The 22500-nt window shown below is 37.1% G+C and overlaps 3 protein-coding genes across 4 annotated transcripts in view; 1 reads left to right on the top strand and 2 right to left on the bottom strand.

The window, feature by feature from the left end:
- Positions 1-8307, top strand: part of LOC111336181 (uncharacterized) — a 25452-nt gene extending 17145 nt beyond the window's left edge. For both annotated transcript variants that reach the window (XM_022942230.2, XM_022942231.1), the window contains exons 4-10: positions 562-750; positions 1162-1253; positions 2045-2063; positions 3066-3160; positions 4480-4528; positions 4663-4950; positions 6297-8307. In XM_022942230.2, coding sequence (XP_022797965.1) covers positions 562-750; positions 1162-1253; positions 2045-2063; positions 3066-3160; positions 4480-4528; positions 4663-4950; positions 6297-6622 — 1058 coding nt within the window. In that variant the 3' untranslated portion in view covers positions 6623-8307. The remainder of the gene's footprint in view (positions 1-561; positions 751-1161; positions 1254-2044; positions 2064-3065; positions 3161-4479; positions 4529-4662; positions 4951-6296) is intronic.
- LOC111336182 (uncharacterized) lies at positions 7989-13374 on the bottom strand. Its single transcript, XM_088734548.1, has 5 exons — positions 13208-13374; positions 12160-12661; positions 11401-11673; positions 8889-8893; positions 7989-8756 (listed from the first exon to the last, which is right to left on the bottom strand). The coding sequence occupies exons 2-5, from the start codon at positions 12600-12602 to the stop codon at positions 8455-8457; spliced, it is 1023 nt and encodes a 340-aa protein (XP_088590674.1). The 5' UTR covers positions 12603-12661; positions 13208-13374; the 3' UTR covers positions 7989-8454.
- A 2660-nt stretch (positions 13375-16034) lies between these two features.
- LOC148724319 (uncharacterized) overlaps positions 16035-22500 on the bottom strand; it is an 8154-nt gene continuing 1688 nt past the window's right edge. The window contains exons 2-8 of the mRNA XM_088734547.1: positions 22087-22167; positions 21343-21498; positions 21029-21109; positions 20068-20184; positions 19246-19305; positions 18593-18745; positions 16035-17647 (exon numbers count right to left, since the gene is read on the bottom strand). Of these exons, the coding sequence (XP_088590673.1) occupies positions 17004-17647; positions 18593-18745; positions 19246-19305; positions 20068-20184; positions 21029-21109; positions 21343-21498; positions 22087-22167 (1292 nt within the window). The 3' untranslated portion in view covers positions 16035-17003. The remainder of the gene's footprint in view (positions 17648-18592; positions 18746-19245; positions 19306-20067; positions 20185-21028; positions 21110-21342; positions 21499-22086; positions 22168-22500) is intronic.

The following is a 22500-nucleotide window of genomic DNA, read 5'->3' as shown; positions in this document are numbered from 1 at the left end:
CATAAAAGTTTTACTTTCTATGAAGGGTTAATTTATCAAACTTACATTTACTCCCAACTGTTTTTTCCCGCTTCTCCTGGTCATTCATTTGTTGTGCATACAGGGAAGCATGAAGGGAACTGCTATGTTAGCTTCATACACTGGCCATCAAATAAAATAAAATAAAATAAAAATAAAATGGGGATTTAGTAGTGGACATTCCACAAGGTGGCTTTTCTTGTGTACTGTAACCATGCACTGCAATAACTACAACAACCAACAACAAACTCAACCCACAGGTGACACCATGCAAGTCTGGGGATTGAACCTGGGCCACAGTGGTGGGAGGTGAGCACTCTCACCACTGCATCCTCCCTGCCATCATATCCTAAACCTAGCTGTTTAATTCCCATCCCATTATTTTTCTTGTAATTGGAATAAAATATTTCTACAGGACTGTAAGCATGACTTGCTGTTCTGTGATAAGTTAACAGAAAAGTTAAGCTATCTGAAATGTACATATAACTCCTTTAGCTAATAGTATGTAGATTAATTCATACAAACATATTAAATTTATTTCAGTGGAAAATGGTAGTTTTTCTAGCTATGTACCCCCCCAGTTGAATGTCAGTGAACAAGAAGAGGAATCGCCGTGTCTAACTCATGATGTGGTAGGTCCTCTGCCCTTGGATTCAATGGACAGTGCCAGTGAGAGTGTTTTAGAATCCACAGAGAATGACTGTAATAAGACCAAAGGACAAGATAAAAATGGTACACACAGTCATTGCATTTTTGGAAAAGTTTTGTATAGTTATATTTGTTCTAGATTTTATGATATAGTTTGGTCTTGTTCCCACTTGAAACATGGAAATCGTATGTTCCTTAATTTTGTAAACTTTTTTCTAATTTTGTTGCATAGTTCACCAACTGAGTTTCCTTTCAGTTGTTTAAGATACACATTTTTACTTTATTAACTATAGCTGCATAAAACTCTAATTTACGTATACTATAAAGTTCTGTAATAACTTTTGCTGTACTTCAAACCCCACATTTTACACCTTACACTGTTCAGAATTAGTTGATAGGCTTTCAGCCAATGAGCATCCTGTAAGTTTTGCACTTTACTAGTGATGGCATTACTGAATCAATAATTATGTCAACTGCACTTCAAATCTATTAAAGGTGCTGGTTCAACAAGGCCAAGGAGATCCAGTCTTGTAGAAATTAAAAGGAAATTTTCCAGAGATCACAGTTATCAAGCTCTATTAGGACAGGTATTATTTTATGAAATATTGGCTTGATCTACAATTCATATAACTATTGTGACTGTCTTTCTTGTTAAATATATATATTTTAAATTATTTATAGCTTTACATGACATCAGTATCAATTTAAATGACTATAAAACTTAACATGGAAAAATGTTTACAAATCCCAGTAACATTTTTAATTTTCATTCAAGTATTCAAAAGTAACTAGATATAAAATACTTAACCCACAAAATAGTGACAAATATTTAATAATTATTCTATGGGCACACATTGGATGTGAGATGGTTGATAGCCAATGAGGTGCATAACACCAATTTGGCTTGAACCAATCTCATATCCAACAATTATGAACGGAATAATTGTTTATTATTAATAAATGTCATTAAAACTTAACTTTTGGATATTTGGAGCTTTTTGTTTTTTTTAGCTCGGCCTCAGTTAGCACAACACATTTCCGCATTAAAGGTGACTTGGAATATGAGCTGATAACCGCAGTCGAGTAAACTAATCAGAGCACCAGAATTGCAATCTTCTGAGTTGAAAATTTAATTGTTATATCGCTATCTTATGTGTGAAAGTATAAGACATTTAAATTTAAAATGCAGTTTAATTCATTCTCAGTGTTTATGTTTATTATGATTATGTAATTATATATTTTACAATATGCATTAGTTAGTATTTATGTTTCACAGTTTTTGATTACTATTCTGGAAATAAAGTAAAGTCAGGTATAATAATTGGGAGCAGCTGTAACCTCAATATATGTTTAATCAGTTTAATATTATCTCTTTCAGGATCCAGAGGAACCACAAGGTTAGTACTTCAAGTTGATAGAAACTAGTTACCTGCATGTATCAATTATACATTGTCATTTTTTTATGTAATAAAACATAAGTACTTTATTACACTATTTGGATGATAATTATCAACCAAATGCCAGTTAATTCTTGATAGGGATTGACACATTGTGTTTTCAGTTCAGATTGGAAAAAATTTGGTATAGTTTTAATAAAATGAACCTAAAATGAAGTTATTAATTTGTCCTTTGCTTTCTCAAATGTTCGTTTTTAATTTTGTAAATAGCTCACCTGAGTTTAACTTTCATTAGTTTCTATACATTTGATTGGATGTAACTTTGCTTTGTGCATACAGTTTACTGTAGCTCTGAAATAATTGGAGGAGTTGGATTTCAAATCAATCCCTTTTTTAAATATTCCAGCAAAAATTGTATTTAATTTTTTGTATTTTGAAGTGTTTCAACCATATGAATAAATTGTCAAAGCTCTTGGAGGGACACTACAACTTGTTTCTAAAAGGTTTAGAAACTTACACTTTATTCCTTAAAACGGATCTAGAGAAATAATAAGTTATTGCTACACACATGGTGTGTAAAAGGAAATGATTAATTCCATGAATTGGCAAAATTACAGAACTTCCAAAGCTTACAAATAAATCTTCCATCGATCCATACTCAGAATTTTTGCCTCAAACGTAACAAACTTACCAGCTGTTTTGCTTCACTAACACTAACACTAATGACAAAATTTTCAAACTTAACATCAAGTAACTAACATATTTTTCAAAGGTCTAGAGGCTCATGCAACATCAAATACTGCACTGAAATCAGTAGTGACTATCAAATTCAAATGTCTGTAACCTGTAAACTACATGACAATGCTTTCAAACGCAAGTGAGACAAGTACATCATCATGATACCTCTTCTGTGATCTTTGTTAAAGGCTATAAGCAAAGTTGCAAATTAGCTTGTTACATGTACGTATATTAATCCATGTATAAATGATCTAAAATTTTAAGGTGGTGGTTCAGCAAGGCCTAGGAGACCAAGTCTCGCGGATATTAAAAGAAGATTTTCAAAAGAGCGTAATTTTGAGCCATTATTATCAGGAGAGGTATTGTTTTATGAAGTTGGCTTGAACATGTTCGTAGATGATTGTACGTTATATGTAATTTCTTTTATAAACACAAAATAAAATACCAGGTCAGTGTTCATGCAAAAACATGTTATCTACACACGTGAAACTAAAAATATGATATCCTAGCTCTTACATGAAAATAACACCATAACTGTACATGGTTACATAATTTACCATGCGTTTCATAGCAAAAGTGAAATGGTTTGGTTTTTCATTGGTGCATTTTTATACAATAATAATAGAATATTACATGGCTGCATGTCTATAAATATTTCACTTTGTTTGTATTTCACTTTAGTAGTAGTAGTCTTTATTTCCTCACAAGATAAAAATACATATCTTATGTTACAATATTTGAGTAAAAAGTATATATATCTAAATTAAAATTTTTTCTTTGTTCACTCAAAATATTTTCAACACTCGCACAGCAATTTTGTATCTCTGCATGGCCAATTAATATCCTTCAAATAATACCTTGCTCTATTTGGGCAAGTTGTTACAACAAGTTTCTTCATATCAAGTAGTGGTTATATCTTTTGCACCATTTCAATGAATGATAAAAATTTCTTTACCTTATTTCGACTGGATTATAAAATGTATGACTTAACAAGTAAATGAAGACTATTAAGCTGTTAGTGCTCATTTATCTTGTACGTAGTAGTAACATTTTTCTTTGAACTAATGCATTTGTATTTATAATCAACTTATTTGTGGGCAACCTTTATTATCTGAAATTTCTTTTGTTACCAACATTGATGAGTATAGTCTTTACAATAAAGTAGCACAACTAGCTGTAAGATGGAGCAAGCAGTGTTGATATCTAAGGTAGAAAACAAAGTAAGAAAAAAATTGCTCGAGATACTTAGATCGTAAACAATGTAAGTAAAATAAATAATTAAATATTGATATAAAAGCCATGTAGTGTAACTTAAGACGGTGTAATAAATGTTAATATTGCACATGAAAAGTATTCGTATTATAGAAAAATTAAAAAGAACATTGTGTATCATTTATTTATTACGAATAACTGATACATGTTAATTATGCAGTGAATGGATTAATTAAATTATCAATGTGTGGTAGTCAATAAATAAACTACTGAATACTTGTTATTTGTTTGCATGCTTATTTTTTAAAACATTGTAATAATAAGAGTTTATAGAAGTGATAGCACTCTGTTGTTTAGTTAGAATATCACAGGTAGTTAACAGTTACTAACTATATTTCTACAGTACGCTATCAAACCATCACCATTGCACATTTTACTTAACATTGTATATGACTGAATTTTTCAGGATCCGGAGGCAGACGAGGATACAAAAAATAAGAAACTTATGAGCACAGGTATGTTTGAGTTATCATTTTGTAAATTCACCGAGCATAGTTACAGAGGAGACCTTTAGGGGACCTTTCCTTCCAAGACTTTTGAATGTGCTATATTTGGTAAACAATTCTTATGTAAAATATTTGATTTTTAGTCGCAGCAGAGTCTCTCGAGGTACAGTTGGAACCTGATTATCAAGAGCAGAAAGAAAGTGCACGAGCGGAATTTAAATGCAACATCTCCCGAGAGACAAAAGCACGTTATCAGTGGTTCAAAGATGCCTCCATGATGCATGGTCAAAGAAACTCTTCCCTTGTTTTTAATCCCGTTAAGGTGATGGACTATGGCAATTACAAATGCCAAGTTAAATATGGCGATGGTTACAGTAATTGTGTGGAATCTTTCCCTGCAGAACTAGACGTTGCACCACGTGATGGAATGGGTGAGTGTCACATTGATTTATAGGGGTAGTCTTATTGTTTTTTTTTATGAGTTGCTCTCTTAGTAGCTGGGGAAAAGATGAGATTTTGAGCAAAAAACAGCGCAAGTTGTGAATAAATGGCACTGCTGGGAGCCAATTAGATCGCAAGGATCACCAGTGATCTCACAAAGGATGTAATAATGATTTTTTTAATTCCGTGTAAAATGGAAACTTTTGTGATAAATTCATTCGTGTGTTGTACACGTTAATGAGTATTGAATGGCCCGGTAATTTCCATGGAGCTTTTCTAAAATCGTAAATACTGCTGACAAGTTTTCAAAAAATCCTCTCTGAAAAATTCATCGACCAGTTGATAGCTTAGTTGACTATTTGTGATTTATTAAAAACTGGATCATTGGATAATGCAATTCAAGACTTTTTATTGGCTTAGCCATTATGGTATATGAGCCAATATACCATAATCTACAAATATGGTAAGCATACGCATCAGCTTAAAATCAAAAGGGAGCTAAAAAATCCGGTTTCTTCTTACAAAACAATAATTTCTTGGGGGCGTTTTTAATAAAACAATTATTCCACTCGCGCTAGTTGGATATGAGATGATTATAGCCAACTCGGCGCTACGCGCCTCGTTGGCTATCTATCATCTCATATCCAACGCGCGCTCGTGGTATAATTGCTAAATATATGTGTTCCTGTTTATGCGAATTATTTAGTGCTGTTTGCCCCAGACAACTGAAACTGTAGCCGTGCAATCATGTTCATATTTCACTGCATAGTAACACGTTAAAAATATTCTGAAATAAACTGAAGTAAACATAAATCATGACGGTCGATTGAATCAGTAAAACAAGTGATTGGGCACTATGTCCTAGTCCATGGACGGCCGATTGGTGACTTTTTATGACTCTTTGCTTTTCCTGTATCAAGAAGACCACAAAAAGTTTGACTTTTTCCAGATTTCTAAATTCACAAATTTATACCTTTAAAAATTGCGTGATAAAATTATATCAATGATAACTATTACTACTGGCCCTCTTTGGACCTCGGATCAGCTGTTATCTTTGAGACGCTAATGCTTCACAAGAAACAGCAAAGTTGCTGCCAAAACGTGATCTTTACAGTACAAACTGGGGTTTGTATTATGGGGTTTGTCTTCATAATGAAGCTTAACTTTACTGTCTGAGGACTTATAACCTTTATTAGTCGACCTATTCAGTCATGTATTTATTAAATAGAGAGCTACTTTATATCTTTATTTCTACTTTATTTATTCCAAAAATATTTCGCCATGTAACTATTTTATAGGAAGCAATCCTTCCCTCCTCTGGTTTCTTCCCTTTCAGTGTACAAATGTCTCAGGGATATAGATGTCAATATTCAAGAAAGGGTTGGAAACCTTCTGACCCAGAAAAAACCCGGGCTTCCGGAGACCTGGAAACAACTCGCCTACAAGTATAAGATGGAGAAGGATGTTATAGGTTCGCTTGAAAGCAGTCAAGAGCCGGCTGGAAAAGTAGTAGTCGACTTCCTAGCACGAACCAACCCGAACCTCACAGTCTATGAATTCTGCAAGTATCTTAAAATGCCCGACATCCGGCGTTTTGACATTGTCGAAGAATTGTTAGGTTGTCTTACAACTCCAGTTTCAAGTGGAAACGTACATGTGTAGAGCGTTTTCATGTGTCACCACTTCGGTCATATTTGTGGAGAGGAAAACCAAGGAGCATATGAACAAATAGTACAGTTTTTATTTGAGTGTCCAAAGTAATCCGCATTACATTGGATTTGCTTTACTTCACTGTTTCATTGTTCTAGAAAAGACGTGACATTTTCTCAACAAATCAGGTGAAAAACTAAAACTAACGCAATTTTCCTACACTCTAGGCATTTGCTTGTTCTCACCGTTTTCTCGAGTATTTTAGTTCGTTCTGATTGGCCAATTTTTCGAAACTTCGTAACGATGCTTTTATTGGTGAACTTTATAAGATCCTTTCTCGTTTTTTAATGAACAAATGTGGCCTCCAGTTCTGTGGCAGGAAAATGTCGTGGTATAATTGGCCGATATGTGAGAGGTGAGTTAGCACAAGACTTCATTATCAGGTTCTGAATCGTGCATCTGGCCATATCTTGCATCGCATCCAGACGGGAAGGGGAAAGCACCACTCGTAGGCGATAGGTTAGAGATTTCCATACAATTCTGCATTCACAAACTAAGATAGGAATCATTGCTTGATTTTCAATGAAATTTGGTAGAAGTACCGAGGTTGTGATTAAATATTGTCTCTAAAGTTTTTTTTTTTTTTTTTTACGTAGTGAATTACATTTACAATTTTAGGGTCTGTTTGACCATAAGGTCAGGTTTTTTAATTTGAGACACTCCACTGAGAAAGTAATTTTTTTAGGACTCAGTCAACTGGAAAAGATGTTGACTGAAATTCACATTTTCCCTGACAGACAAGTATATTTGTGGAAAATGGTTTAAAAATAAGTGTGGCAGAGTCAACGGAATGCATCAATGGCAAAAAAATATAGATAACTCAGCCAAATTGTTTTATTCATTTATTCTACTTACAGAGTTTTCAAATTTTGCTATTTGGTTATTGTTTGATTTATCGAATTCGGGAAATCTCTTTTTCTAAGTAGTTTTCCATACATACTCAGTAACTTGGCTGTAAGATTTTAGACTTTTCAGGTGAAAGTATTATACATTCACAACAACAACTACTGTTTGTATTTAACGTCATTTAGCTGAGCCTGCTATGTAAGCAAGTGTAAATTCTGTTTTCAGCTATCACAAAAATGTTTATAAATTTTGATGTAGGTTGTAGTTTGCATGGGCTGGCTGTGGTATTATTGCAGGCAATAGTTAGGGTCTGAATGTGGAATTTCGGAATATCTATGGATTACCCTTGCAAGTGAGTGGTTACCAACTATTGCCAGTTGTTGCGTGAAGTTCAGCCATCAGCTGAAAAAATGTTAATCAAATTTACTTAATGTTGTAAAACACCTGGACAGTAAAACAGGCACACATGATGTAGTATATGAAATAGCATTTACTTAAGAAGGAAAAGTACAGAAAAATTTTTGTTAATTGCAATCGAGGATCGACTGCACTCATTCGAATGCACGAAAATTAACTTTCATGACCATCGGCTCACTTGACAGCAAGGACTTGGGACAGAGGCTGCTCGTGGGTCATTCTCATTCCCAGTGCCTTTTCAGCTTTGGTATCAATATTGAAAGCTGAATTTTTTGGTATATTTATCCTAACTTGTTGTAGGACTATCATACTATTTACACAATGCATACTTTTTTAACCAAATTAAGCAATAAAATTTCTTCTATTTTTCTCTACCTTGTGTCTGCCTTTGTATTAATAAAATAACACTGGAGGGGCTGCACACGCTACGAACTATTTCTTAAAGTGAAAGACAAAACACAACCTTAGACAGCTGTCATGACTTGATTGAGCGTGAAAAATTAGGGTCGGTGCCAACGATTTCACACGGGCGTCACTACATGCTTCAACAGGACGTTAATCACATCCATCCGTCTGAGTCTAGACTCTTTAAAGGTCTTGCAGAGGTAATAAACGGTGATATTAGGCGAAAGGGAGACCAGATTCTCCAACATGGCTCCGGCTGGGTTTTTTGCATTTTCTAGATAGGTGATTTCCTTTTCTCTCATTCCATACCTTCGTGCCACATGCTTCCACGACGCCAGGCCAGGAAGACGTTTCTTGTTAAGCAGGTCAACGATGGCTTGTTTTGTCTCCATGTCTATCTCTTGTAACCCTCTGAACCCTACGTGAACAGGAAAATAAAATAGGTGGTTCGAAGTGAGTTCACAAGGGGAGATTTTAATGTCTGATCGAATGCAAATTGATTCATTCATTTTGAAATAACTCATTCATTAAGTTATTCATTCATTAATACACAGACTGATTGAATCAAGAATCGTTGTCTTTCGAATACCATTGTGATTGCCTAGTTAACATATACGCGGTTTCTTTGTTTCTCACAAAAAAAAAAACCGAGAAACCACGTTTGAACATACTTATGAAAAATAATTCGTGGCTGTTACGACAGGGTGTTTGTCTCGGCTAAGACACTTCCCTTTCGCAAAGTTGAAGAAGTCAGCATTCTGGCCCTCTGTTGGCCTGCAGAGCAGGCGTTCTAGATTCCCAATTTACGAGTTACATGCTCACCTTCTTAAATATCTGCCCTTTTAATTAAGAAGACTTCTCTCGTAAATTTCCTTTAACTCTCTTCTTCCATTTTATGTTTTCTATTTCAATGTTTTAACGAAGAAATACTTGATCAGCAGGGATTTGCTAAAGCAAAGGCATAGAAAAAACCAGGAAAGATTTATTACTCGACGTTTCGGGGTCATCGTGACTCCATTATCAAGAGACTAGTTTAAAAAACATGCAAATAAGGAAAGGTACAAGAATAGCATAAATTAGACTGAACGGCTTAAACAAACACCTTGGCGCGGATGGAATCCGTTTGCACGTTCAGTGTTGGCTTACGCATGCGAATATACAACATTTCATTAACAAGGCAATCAAATTTGCCGTTACATTTCGTGATGACGTTGAATTGCTCGATCAAGCGTTCAGGCATTTCACTATTGTGCTGGAGGTGGTAGTGTTTGTAGATAGAAGATGATTTCCTTGTGTGCCCTTCTACGCGCTCGTGTAAGTGACCACGAGTATAGCCCACATACCCTGCATCACACAGGTTACATTTAAATTCATAAACGACACATTGTTGGTTAACAATAGGGGGCTTAATTTCGTGTTGCTTAAGCTGTTGATCGAGCTTAGGGCTAACGAACACTGGTTGGACAGTCACGCTTAACTTCGAGCTTAGACTGTTCAGTTGTTGTTTAACATGATTAGCTGACGACTGGTCCTTGAAGGGTAACACTAATCTCACAGTCTCCGATGGTACGTCTGGTGATGGACAGGGTTCTGCAGATGAAATCCTTCTCTCAACGAACCGCTTGATTGTAGTTTCAACCAGTGGCTTTGGGTATTTCAAGTTATGAAAAACCCCTCTAAGGCGGTCACATTCCTCGGAGAAGAAAGACCAGTTAGAAGATAATCGATAAGCGCGATCCACCATGGTGTTAACTAGGCTGCGCTTGTACTTAATGTCAACATGACTCTGGAAATGCAGAAGGAGACCCGTGTTGGTTCTTTTGATGTAGACCTTACTCTCAATCTTTGGTGCACGGTTAAGCAGTTCAATTCCTAGAAAGGGAAGGGTTCCTTCCCGTTCGACTTCCATGGTAAACTGGAGGGAGGGAACCTTAACTCTACCCATCCCTCCCTCCAGTTTACCATGGAAGTCGAACGGGAAGGAACCCTTCCCTTTCTAGGAATTGAACTGCTTAACCGTGCACCAAAGATTGAGAGTAAGGTCTACATCAAAAGAACCAACACGGGTCTCCTTCTGCATTTCCAGAGTCATGTTGACATTAAGTACAAGCGCAGCCTAGTTAACACCATGGTGGATCGCGCTTATCGATTATCTTCTAACTGGTCTTTCTTCTCCGAGGAATGTGACCGCCTTAGAGGGGTTTTTCATAACTTGAAATACCCAAAGCCACTGGTTGAAACTACAATCAAGCGGTTCGTTGAGAGAAGGATTTCATCTGCAGAACCCTGTCCATCACCAGACGTACCATCGGAGACTGTGAGATTAGTGTTACCCTTCAAGGACCAGTCGTCAGCTAATCATGTTAAACAACAACTGAACAGTCTAAGCTCGAAGTTAAGCGTGACTGTCCAACCAGTGTTCGTTAGCCCTAAGCTCGATCAACAGCTTAAGCAACACGAAATTAAGCCCCCTATTGTTAACCAACAATGTGTCGTTTATGAATTTAAATGTAACCTGTGTGATGCAGGGTATGTGGGCTATACTCGTGGTCACTTACACGAGCGCGTAGAAGGGCACACAAGGAAATCATCTTCTATCTACAAACACTACCACCTCCAGCACAATAGTGAAATGCCTGAACGCTTGATCGAGCAATTCAACGTCATCACGAAATGTAACGGCAAATTTGATTGCCTTGTTAATGAAATGTTGTATATTCGCATGCGTAAGCCAACACTGAACGTGCAAACGGATTCCATCCGCGCCAAGGTGTTTGTTTAAGCCGTTCAGTCTAATTTATGCTATTCTTGTACCTTTCCTTATTTGCATGTTTTTAAACTAGTCTCTTGATAATGGAGTCACGATGACCCCGAAACGTCGAGTAATAAATCTTTCCTGGTTTTTTCTATGCCTTTGCTTTAGCAAATCCCTGCTGATCAAGTATTTCTTCGTTAAAACATTGAAATAGAAAACATAAAATGGAAGAAGAGAGTTAAAGGAAATTTACGAGAGAAGTCTTCTTAATTAAAAGGGCAGATATTTAAGAAGGTGAGCATGTAACTCGTAAATTGGGAATCTAGAACGCCTGCTCTGCAGGCCAACAGAGGGCCAGAATGCTGACTTCTTCAACTTTGCGATTGATTCCTTGAAGACCTTCTCCAACTGTTGTAACTGAATTAAAGGTTCTCTGGTTCTCGGAATCGTCAGCCTCTCATTTTGCCGAGGAACATGCGCTTGCATATTAAACAGTTTGTTTATCATGTTTGCGAGTTCTTCATACCTTTGATACCAGTTTTCTCGAGATGAAATATTTGTATGTGTAGCTCGCCTCTCTCTGCAGCAAATAATTTTTTCAACTCATTCAGTTATCAATAATTCAAGCCTGCACGCATTTATCTCTCCATTTATTCACCATTCAACTTTTAGTCAACTCCTTGTCAGTAAGTTTCCTGCGCCAGAAATCAATTGTGCAAGTCGCCAATCTTTAACGAAAATCATCGCAGAGTTATCTTAAATATATTTCAAATTGAATCTTGCTTTAATCAACCTCACAACGAAATAATTTTTCCCTGAACTTAAACCGCATAGCACCCACTCATAAACCCTTTCACTTCTTTGATCTTAACAGAAACTCTCCTTAAATTCTGCCACTCATTTCTTGCGAAGTCAGTTCTGAGAATTTGGTGTAGTACAATCAAACAATGTCTATCAGTTGCTATGTTTCTTTATTCTCATCATTTGTTTGCTTCAAAGTTTTTTTACATTGCAAGGAGAAATTACTGCTTGATCGCTATAGAGAGTCGAAGCGTTAAACCCTTACCTTATCTCTGTTGCTCTCTTGTTTACTTCTTCCTTATTCCGTATAACGACTTCTAATTGATCATTAAAACCAATTTTTTTTAACTCCTCTTCCAATCTAAACTTTATTGTTTTCGACTGATAGTCTTCCAGAAATACTAACAGACTCATCTCTGAGCGACAATGCAATTCCACCAAGATGGAATGTCCATCTGTAATATCGGTAACTTCAGGATCCACATCGCCGAATACATTCCTTTCCAAGGCTCTTCTTATGGCACCCTCAGCGGGCCCCTTACAGACAAGATAGAAAGCACCTAACGATAATGCACCAATGCTCACAGCTCCCGCTAACCAGGGATTGTCAATCTTGAGTGAAATAGAAAATCCTCCCCCTGACAGAGACAAGTCCATTGCGGCCCTTGTCGCTGTTTCCACAGCTGCGCTAGAGATTTCTCCGGCCATTTTACTTTTCTATACAGCCTGGTCCTGTTCTTTTAGCGATTCTTCACTTTGAGCCGATTCTAAAGAATTTACATAAATTCAAGACCAGCAATCAAATTAGCTCTTGCTTTGTTCTCAATAAAAGAATCCTTTAACACCCCTCCCCTGGAAAAATACGATGTTTACATAACGTGACATTCTAATTTCGCTGTCACGCAATTATTTAGAGAAATCTACGAACGGACGAAGGACATTTAAATTTCTTCGTTGAAATAAGAGACTTGTGCAGAAATTCGACCGACTCTAAAGTGGCATCAATAACCACACGAATGGTCTGGATCTCCTTTAAATGACAAGTCTGATATCAAGGTTAAGTAATTCTGGGAGAACAAACCTGAATTCAGTAGCTCTCTCTCCCAGTCAATATAAATTTTACTGATTCGCTTTCCAGACGGGCAATGACTTCAGACGTTTTTCATCAGCTTGTCGAAAGATCATTTAAAAATTTAATTGGCCTTTGAACGTTTGTTATAGTCTGACTCTTCAAATGAATAAACATTGAAAACGGCTGTACAATAATACAGCACCTCGGCGACTATGAATTTTTCGCCTGAGTTGTCACTGACCTTTATATTGTGTCCTCCTTGTCTTTTTAAATCTCCAAATGATTTCCTCAGCCAAATCACCTCGAAGCTCACGTTCAGAATTACAAAGTGAACTCTGTGAGGTTTTAAACTAGGGATAGGCGCACAACAGCTCCCTTGCAGAAGCTCGTGCGTGGGTCAAGCAGTTGGGTAATATGAGCTTTGAAAATAATTATAGGCTAATGTCGTATGGTGGGACTTTGTAAATTCCTTGTACAGAGGGTCCACAATAGGTTTGGCGGGATGCGGGATTTGGCTATTTTTCGTGGTGATATTCGGGATATGAGCTGAAAACAGAAGCGGTTTGCGGGAATTTTAACAGCCAGCGGGAACGGGATTTCCTATTTTTGTGGGGATGGGATTTGGGAATCGTAAGGAAAAAATAGCGGGATACGGGAATTTAGTTTTGTCTTGACTAAAAATTCATTAGCGTTGACTGAAAAAAAAAATGCCAGGAATTTCGGAAAAGCTGTCAAGGACAGTGTAAAGAGGACAACAGACTGGGCGGCATTTTATGATACCAACCCAAAGTCGTGGTATCCCGGTCCAGATCGCGCAGCGGCACTTATTGAAATTTCATTAGCACCACAACTTCCACCTGGGGTAATAAGTGCCCAAGACGCCCAGCTTATGAGGGAATGGGCACATACCTTTGGGGCTGTAGTTCGTCAAAGAACCGTCCGACAAGAAACGACCATGGCTAGGGCTGTACCGCTCCCCGATTTCTTGTACGAGAAAGACATTGTGCCAGGGGAAAGCGTTGACCTAACAGTAGATGTCGGCCTTCCTGACGAATATGATACAAGTAGCAGTGCGGAAGAAGAAGAAACCGAAGACCAAGTAGGAGAAGGATCTGTAAGGGTCGCCACTTTGGATGGTGAAGCAAACTTCCCGCTTGGAAGGGTGTCCGCATTTCGTCGTGCTGTTAGATTTAATAGCAGGTTTATGTTTTCTTAAAAGAGACCAGTGTGTTTATATACAATTTCCATGTCCTAAACTCAATGTAAACAATTGACAGAATTGGCTTTAACGCCTGATGGAGACTAGCAGCAAAGCAGTCGAATCTTCGTAAGACAGACAGATAACATCAATCTTTCTAATTCCAAAAATACTGGACTTAAAGTATCGAGGTAACCATGTACCGATGCGAGGACCAAAAAATAATTAAGCAAAACAGAAAATAAAGTTATGGTCGCTAATTGTGATGTTGAGAACCCGGATTATCAATACTGACAATTGATAGAAGGTAAGTCATAATGCCTATTATTAAAGTATTGAATTTAAATTTATACCGCGCAGTTTCTATAAAAATATTCAACTGCGCCTATCTCAATGATCAAGCAAAACATGTCAAAAGTCTCGTCGTAAAAAAAATGGGGCCGGATGGGGATCCGGGCGTAAAAAGGGGCGGGATGGCGGGATTGAGAAGGAAAAAAGGCGGGAAAGCGGGATTTGAGAACCCCTATTGTGGTCCCTCTGTACAGTACTACCCCTTTGAAAGATTAATGCGCTTCCATTCGCTGGCGTCAGCCAATTTTCTAAAGTAGCAATGATTTTCAAAGTATCTTTTGCCAAAGTATCGTAACCACCCCTCAAAAGTGCGTGAGATTTAAGATTACATATGACGGGTACCTAGCATGCGGTCTGTGGAGCTGCATCAAAATGTGATAAGTACAAAAAAGTGGCGCACGCGCACATGAGGTGCAGCTGAGTGTGTCCCGGATGTTCTTACCACATTTTGACGTCTTCTCTGATCTATTACTGAACAGACCCCAGGCAAATTGGAAACTGTTTTTATTTTATGATAAAAAAAATATATTGTGAATCATGTCAATGTTGAAATCAATGCGTCTGTCTTTCAATAGTTCAAATGAAACCTGGTTCGTTCTAACAGGAAATTGATGTGACGTCTTTAAAGAGACGTCTTTATGACATGACAATGCCTTACGTAATTCATTGATGAGATCGTTGAAACCAGTACGCAGATTTGGGAGACACAAGTGGGTTTGAAATTATTGTCCTGTGTTATGGGTGTGAAATTATTGTCCTTGATTGAAGATGGCATAAGCATGCCGAAACATGTCTCTCAAAAAAGTTGTCCCTTTCTTACAATATTTTTTAAACTATAATCCAAATCTGAGTGATAGATTTCGAATAGATTCAGCTTTAAACAAGGTAACTGGGAAATATTTGGAACCCTGGTGATTGTTGCGACTAGCAGTACAGAAACAATCAAAATGCGTGTAGGATTCAGCTTTTCATATAAATAGCAGTCGCACTATACTGTTACTTTAACAAAACAATGTGGGTGATCACACTATTTCCAAATATGCCAGCCATAACGGAAAACCAAAAGAATTAATGGAATTATTGTTATCGGTGTGGAATAGGGTTGAGCGGCCACCACAGTCAAACAAGAACTAACTATGCAGTTGACAACCACTTTTATTGTTGGTGCTGTTTAAATTTTCATTGCTGTCATCGATTCAGAATTTAGATACTCCTGTATTTTATCGTTATAGACTTTAAGTACACATAAGGCCCCGATTGTTCGAAGAGTGGATAAACCTACTCACTAAGATAAATTTCTCTCTTCGGTGGATAGCGCAGAACATTTTGTCATCAGCTATTCGCTGGATAGCAATTTATCCGTTGGATAGTGTTACTTGCCCTTTGGACAAGTGGGCCTAACTAGACACTGACTGGAATTCCTAATTATGTGAAAAACTGAAAATTGTATGAGTCTTGGCAGTTGATTCTATAAAATTTTGTTTACATGTCGCCTCGTTTCTAAAGGCTGACAACTAAGCTTTTCAAGAGCGTATAACATAATTACCCTCAAGCCAAAGTACCACCTCACAACAAAGTATTTCTTAAAGAAACGATTCGAAACATTGCCGGCGCAGGCAAGTGAAACACCTTACAAATTCTTAACTGGTATTATTAGTGCAATAACAACGTAAGCCAGCTTTGCTGTTACTAGTATTCGGTTTTAGTATATACTACAACAGTGGATAGCGTTGAAGTCGCGCTCTGACTGACTAGTCAAACTCCGAATATTCTTTGCTATTTACCTCCGAGCAACTCGGGAAAAAATGGCGTCCCGGTTTGCACCCGTGACAAGCGAAGAAATCACTCAAATCAACGACGAAGCAGTATATTATCTCACTGTTTTAGTATATACTAAAACAACTATTCACCTCAGTGTCGGTGGTTAGCCGTGGATATTTACCTTGCCACTTCGCGGATCGGCGGTAAATATCCACCACTAACCACCTCCACCTCGGTGAATAGTTGTCAATTATCAACTGAGTTGATGATATAAATTGGCAACCGTGAGCATTTTAAAAGCTGACGTTTCGAGCGTTAGCCCTCCGTTCTTCGCTTTGACGAAGAGCTAACGCTGGAAACGTCAGCTCTGAAACTCTTCAGGGTAACCAATTCACATTATCAACTCAGTTGATTAAACCAAAATTACCTTGTTACCCCCAATGACGCAGCACCACAGTTTCTTTAGAAACTTACCCCTTAATTTGTTACTATTATTGTATTGTAAATGAAGGATTTTTCCATCCAAAATTTTTGACGAATCGCCCCAGTGAATCTCGAAGAGCTGACGACCGTTAAAGAAAACGGAAAAGACAATCTTGGGCTTTTCGAAACTCGCTGCTAAGCCGGCCTTGTTGATCAGTTAAAGAACACTTCAATTAAACGTTCTCTGGATTACTTCATTCAATACGATTACATTAAAATGCAAACTTACATCTACTTTAATCTACTAAACACTAAAACTTTTCTCCTTTCGGCACAAAAACACTTTTTTAGGAAAGTTATGAACCGGATCAGGTATTGTGATGTTATTTTTTTGGTAAAATGATCGCTTAGCCTCTTCCAAAATGGACAAGAGATCAAGGTCTGAAGCACGCGACTTAATTTCAGTGAGTAAAGTAGAAAGATATCCTTTCCTGTAAGGAACAAACAAGCACATCCCAGGGAAAGGTACATTCCTGGCAACAGAATACATTGTTGCTGGTGCTGCAGCTTTTTGGTGGACTAAAAATATGAAAACCTTCGGTTTTTCGGAAAGTGAAAGACAATTCCGAGGGCTAAACTTAGTCATAAGATCTATAACGCCGAATGCACCCCCTTTTGAACTTACTATTTCCAAATTCTCAGTAAGGTTAGACAGTATAAAGCAAACAAAAATATCACTATTGTCGTAATCCCTTGCAGCTATGGGTTTTACCAACTGTTTGACGTCATCATTTGCTGTAGATGTTGCTTTGTCAACATCATAACCAAGGCTTTGGAAAACACTAACGATTTCATCCTCTTTGCCGACAATTCCTTCATGGGTCGTTCTGTTGATGATGACCTGACAAAAACCTTTTGTTACTTCATAGTTCCATCCTGTAGAACGTCCTAATAAAAGGAAAACCTATGAGTAACTTCAGTGATGATTAATGTGTGTAAAATCACACGAACTGATAGCAAAGACCCACACACCAGATGCTGCTGATTAGGAGCTTCTACGATAAAATTAATAGAATGAGCCCCAAATACTACAAAAGGAAAATAACCTTGCTGGGGTCCGTTATGGCAAACAGTCATGATCCCCAACTTAAGTCACCTTTCTCTCAAGTCATTTACGCTCAGTTTATAGAATGTGATTTTCGCGCGTCGTGTCACCTTTGTTCAAGATACGTTTGCAAAATCACTTTGCCAGATTTTGTTCGCATTGAACTTGTACTTTGTTGAGAATTTCTGAAGGGGAACTTTATATATTGGAAACAAATCTCAAAAGATTAAAAAGGCCATCCCGATAAACGTAACAAGATAAATTCCATGATGATCGCGAGATCACCGATAATAGTTTTATCTTACCTTATGATACTTTTTTGCTACTTTTTAAATCAATGTTCATACAAGACTGCGGTTTGAAGTTTTTCACTCAAGTACTTATAGAGACGAAATAAGCATTTGAAACTAAGCTGGCGACTCGAGTCCATTTCAAAAAAGGTAAAAAATGCCCATTTTCATTAGAAGCAGCCGAAAAAATGTTGTTTTGCTCTTCTTTTTATTTTTACATCACAGCTTTCAAAAATGAAGTCGTTTGTTTTACTTCATTTTAATGAATTTCAGTCAAGAGACTTTAATCTCTTAATTTTAATGGTAACCTTATTTTAAGGATTTCTTGAGAAAAATTTCAAAGTTTAGCCAGTCTAGGCAAAAAGACATTGTTAGCCCTTAAAATTAGTTCTTTATTGAACGCGAAAGCGTTAATCCTGGCCTAAAGATCTGCGATTCCGCTAACTCAAGGAGTCCTAAATATACAATTATCGGTGTAGAAGTGCATGATCCATTTACCTATGCCACCAGGATATGTCCGTGGTCTACTTTGTAACTGACGAGGTTCTTTTTCGTACGGCTCCTCTCTACTTAACCAATTCTGTCTTAATTCATCCTCCAGTTTAGATCCCATCATTTCGAGCCAGTGTAGTCTTCGTTCATGATCATGCTCTTCAATGACAAACGTTTAGCACATATTACTCTGGGACCTTCAGTTAAAAATTGTATGCCTGAATACAACAGAGTATCCGTGGGTTTTGATCGATCGCTGGATTTGGCGAATCACTTACTGTTGGATTTCCCTCGAAAAAAAAAGCATATTCGTAGGTCTGATAGACTCCGTAAAGTACGGATGAAAATTTTTGAACAGTCATAATGCAGACCGAGAAGGAAAACTCTAGCCTAGGCACAATACACAACTACAATTTCGAACCAGAAACAATAATTTTTACTCCGAGCGGCATTAAACACACGGAAATTCTCCATTCGCTGTTGTGCGACGTTCGTGTCACTCAAAACGTTTACCGAATTGCAAGCTTCGCAGGCTAGTGGTGAGATTAATCCGAACTCGTGTGAAAAATTAATCCAAATTCGTGTGAAAATTTAATAGGAAATTTCACCGTATATTTTGAAATGTCAGAACTAATCGAAAGACCTTCAACTAACATTACCTTTAGCCTCCACCAATCTCTTCAATTCATTGTTTTCCTTTTCGATTTTTGACCTCCAATCTAAGGAAAAAAGAAACCTTTGTTAGCGGACTCGATATTATAGAACACCCTGTATATTTGTATTTTTTGCCATTAGGAAATAAAGAATTAAACCAAATACATAATTACAGTCGTACCTGTAGGAAGTGGCACTTCACTAAGCGGTCACTCTACACAACAGCCGTTTTCTTTCTTATTGAATTACCGTAATTTTTACCCCTTGATGACATTGTAGATTACTACATTGAAAGTGCGCACGACCGATTTTTATTGAAGTGTTACGATGCATCAAAAAAAACGAACGCATGGATCTCCCGCATGGATCTCCAGCATCGATGTCATTCCAAGAGCTTCCCGTAGCTGCAGTGCAGGCGTCTTATTAGAGCGAGTTACTGTTATCAGCTCGTGATCGTTTATCCAAACTCCATGTTTGATTTGCAATCAGAGTGGACGGTGGGAGTAGGAGGCGGGAGAAGAGCGAGATATTAACTCCCCCACCCCAGCCCCTCTCCTTATTTTTGGCCGTCACTCACAAATTACTTTCTTTCCCCAGCCTTCCGCTTACATTAAATATCAAAGATGGCGGCTTCGCCTGCTCTGCAGGCCAAGCTTCCCGCGGCGGACCAACATCAATTTTTTTCAACTTGTGAGATAGACTTCGCTGAAAACTGAGGAGGGACTACTCGTAGTCACTTATTTTTCAACGTTTTGCGAAATGTGCCTGAAATTTCCTTTTGTGGCACAGTGCTAGACGAGTCAAAAATGCAAAATTATTCTTCTCACAGTTTCCGTTATCTCTTTCACTCTGAAAAATCTGCTCATTTGCTTCCACTTTTTCCTTCATTTTAACGTTTTCTTGCTCCAGTCTTGATATCCTCGCCACGAGATCTGATAGTTTTTCTGAGAAAGGTAAAGAAAGTAAAAAAAAAACAAACAAACAAAAACAAAAAAAGAATTCTGAGTAAAAGTTTAACATAGGACTCCGCTATAGACAGTGACGAACACTTCATAAAGATAAATCTTGTCCCTGTGATAAATTCACTTCAATACCACCAAGACCATACATAAATTTTAAGACAAAGCGTACAATATAAAATGACATAGTAGATTACTACATTGAAAGTGCGCACGACCGATTTTTATTGAAGTGTTACGATGCATCAAAAAAAACGAACGCATGGATCTCCCGCACGGATCTCCCGCATCGATGTCATTCCAAGAGCTTCCCGTAGCCTGCAGTGCAGGCGTCTTATTAGAGCGAGTTACGTTTATCAGCTCGTGACCGTTTATCCGAACTCCGTGTTTGATTTGCAATCAGAGTGGACGGTGGGAGTAGGAGGCTGGGGAAGAGCGAGATATAAATTTTAAGACAAAGCGTACAATATAAATTGTGAATAAATTAAAGTGTATCCATATTTAGTTAGATAATATCATTATTTGTATACAAATGCCATATCTATATATCTTATAATAATTTAATAATTAAACGATTTATTATATATATTATTTATATATTCAAAATATTCATGATTTAATTAAAAAAATCTACGTTTTATTTACGCATAATACACTACGTTTAATTTAACAATGAATTAGGGTTCTAGCGGCGACTCGAATAAGGCCTCAGTGAGCATCGGTGCCAAATCCACAAACTAACTGCCTCATAAAACTTTTACCATCTTTGAAGTGGCTCAATACTAGGTAACATGCTCTATATAATATGGCTTAGATACTGTTATGTTACCTGGCTCGATAGATCTTTCAGAAGTGGCTCTTGAGATTGAAGCTTGAAAAGTGCTTTGAGTTTCGCCCCTGTCTTCCACTCCTTTAAATAATTACAATTAAAATGGAAAAACAAATCAAATAAAATTTAGTAAAAACCAATTGTTGTGGTTGGATTCAATTTCTGATCTAAATCTTCACCTCGTTGAGACCTCAGTTCCTCCTTTAGCTTAGTTGGCACATTAGAAAAACATTGTATATCCTCATTATTTCATAGCACATACGCAAGAAAATGATTGACTTCCTCTTCCTGACTCAAAATTATTCTTAACTGACCTACGAACGCTGGTCGTTGAGACCTTAGCCATGTTAGCTCTTCATGTAAAGTATTCAACTTTTCTTCCATAGTACCACTCAGCTTCTCCAGTTCATTTTTAACATCCATGTCTTGCTTATACCAGGTCTCTAGCTCTTCAATGCATCTTTCCTCATCTGGCGTCAACAGATTATGACAAAGATCGTCAATGGACTTTTTCCTCTTATCTCTCTTTGCAGGACTTATAGTTGTCGCAATTCTTAACAGAGGCTCACTAATTTTCCCCCAGAGACGAACAAACTCAATGTCAGATATTTCCATAGTGTGACAGTGACCGTGTATCTCGTTTCGATAACATTTTATCACCAAGACCATACAGCAATTTTATGACAAAGCGTACAATATAAATTGTGAATAAATTAAAATGTATCCATATTTATTTAAATAATATCATTATTTGCATACAAATGCTATATCTATATATCTAATAATAATTTAATAATTAAACGATTTATTATATATATTATTTATATATTCAAAATATTCATGTTTTAATAAAAAGAATCTACGTTTTATTTACGCATAATGCACTACGTTTAATTTAACAATGAATTAGGGCTCTAGCGGCGACTCGAATAAGGCCTCAGTGAGCATCGGTGCCAAATCCACAAACTAACTGCCTCATAAAACTTTTACCTTCTTTGAGGTGGCTGGATACTAGGTAACATACTCTATGTAATATAGCTTAGATACCGTTATGTTACCTGGCTCGATAGATCTTTCAGAAGTGGCTCTTGAGATTGAAGCTTGAAAAGTGCTTTGAGTTTCGCCCCTGTCTTCCACTCCTTTAAATAATTACAATTAAAATGGAAAAACAAATCAAATAAAATGTAATAAAAACTAATTGTTGTGGTTGGATTCAATTTCTGATCTAATTCTTCACCTCCTTCTATTTTCTTATGTAACCAAAGTTCACTAAACTCGTTAATTGCTGAATCTGATCAGAGACCAGCAAGACCTTTGGCTGACTCTAGAGAGTGAATAATTCATAACTGAGCCTTTTATTTGCAACGCGCTATCCATATTTCCCTTTCAGTGTACTGTGCAGATTGTGTAAAGCGTTAAGAATTTAATGTTGGTATACTCGCAATAATCACCTGAGCTCGCCTCGAAGAGCT

This window comes from Stylophora pistillata, chromosome 9, assembly GCF_964205215.1.
Source record: "Stylophora pistillata chromosome 9, jaStyPist1.2, whole genome shotgun sequence".
Lineage (NCBI taxonomy): Eukaryota > Metazoa > Cnidaria > Anthozoa > Scleractinia > Pocilloporidae > Stylophora > Stylophora pistillata.
The sequence above is the reverse complement of the archived record's forward strand: the minus strand, read 5'-3'. Positions and strand labels throughout refer to the sequence as shown.

Bases quoted from the DNA above. Each gene is read 5' to 3' on its own strand.
- LOC111336182 (XM_088734548.1), bottom strand. From the start codon at position 12,602: ATGGCCGGAGAAATCTCTAGCGCAGCTGTGGAAACAGCGACAAGGGCC. The intron at 11,674-12,159 runs GTAAGGGTTTAA...TATTTGCTGCAG, and splicing joins AAGAGAGCAACAGAGATAAG to AGAGAGGCGAGCTACACATA.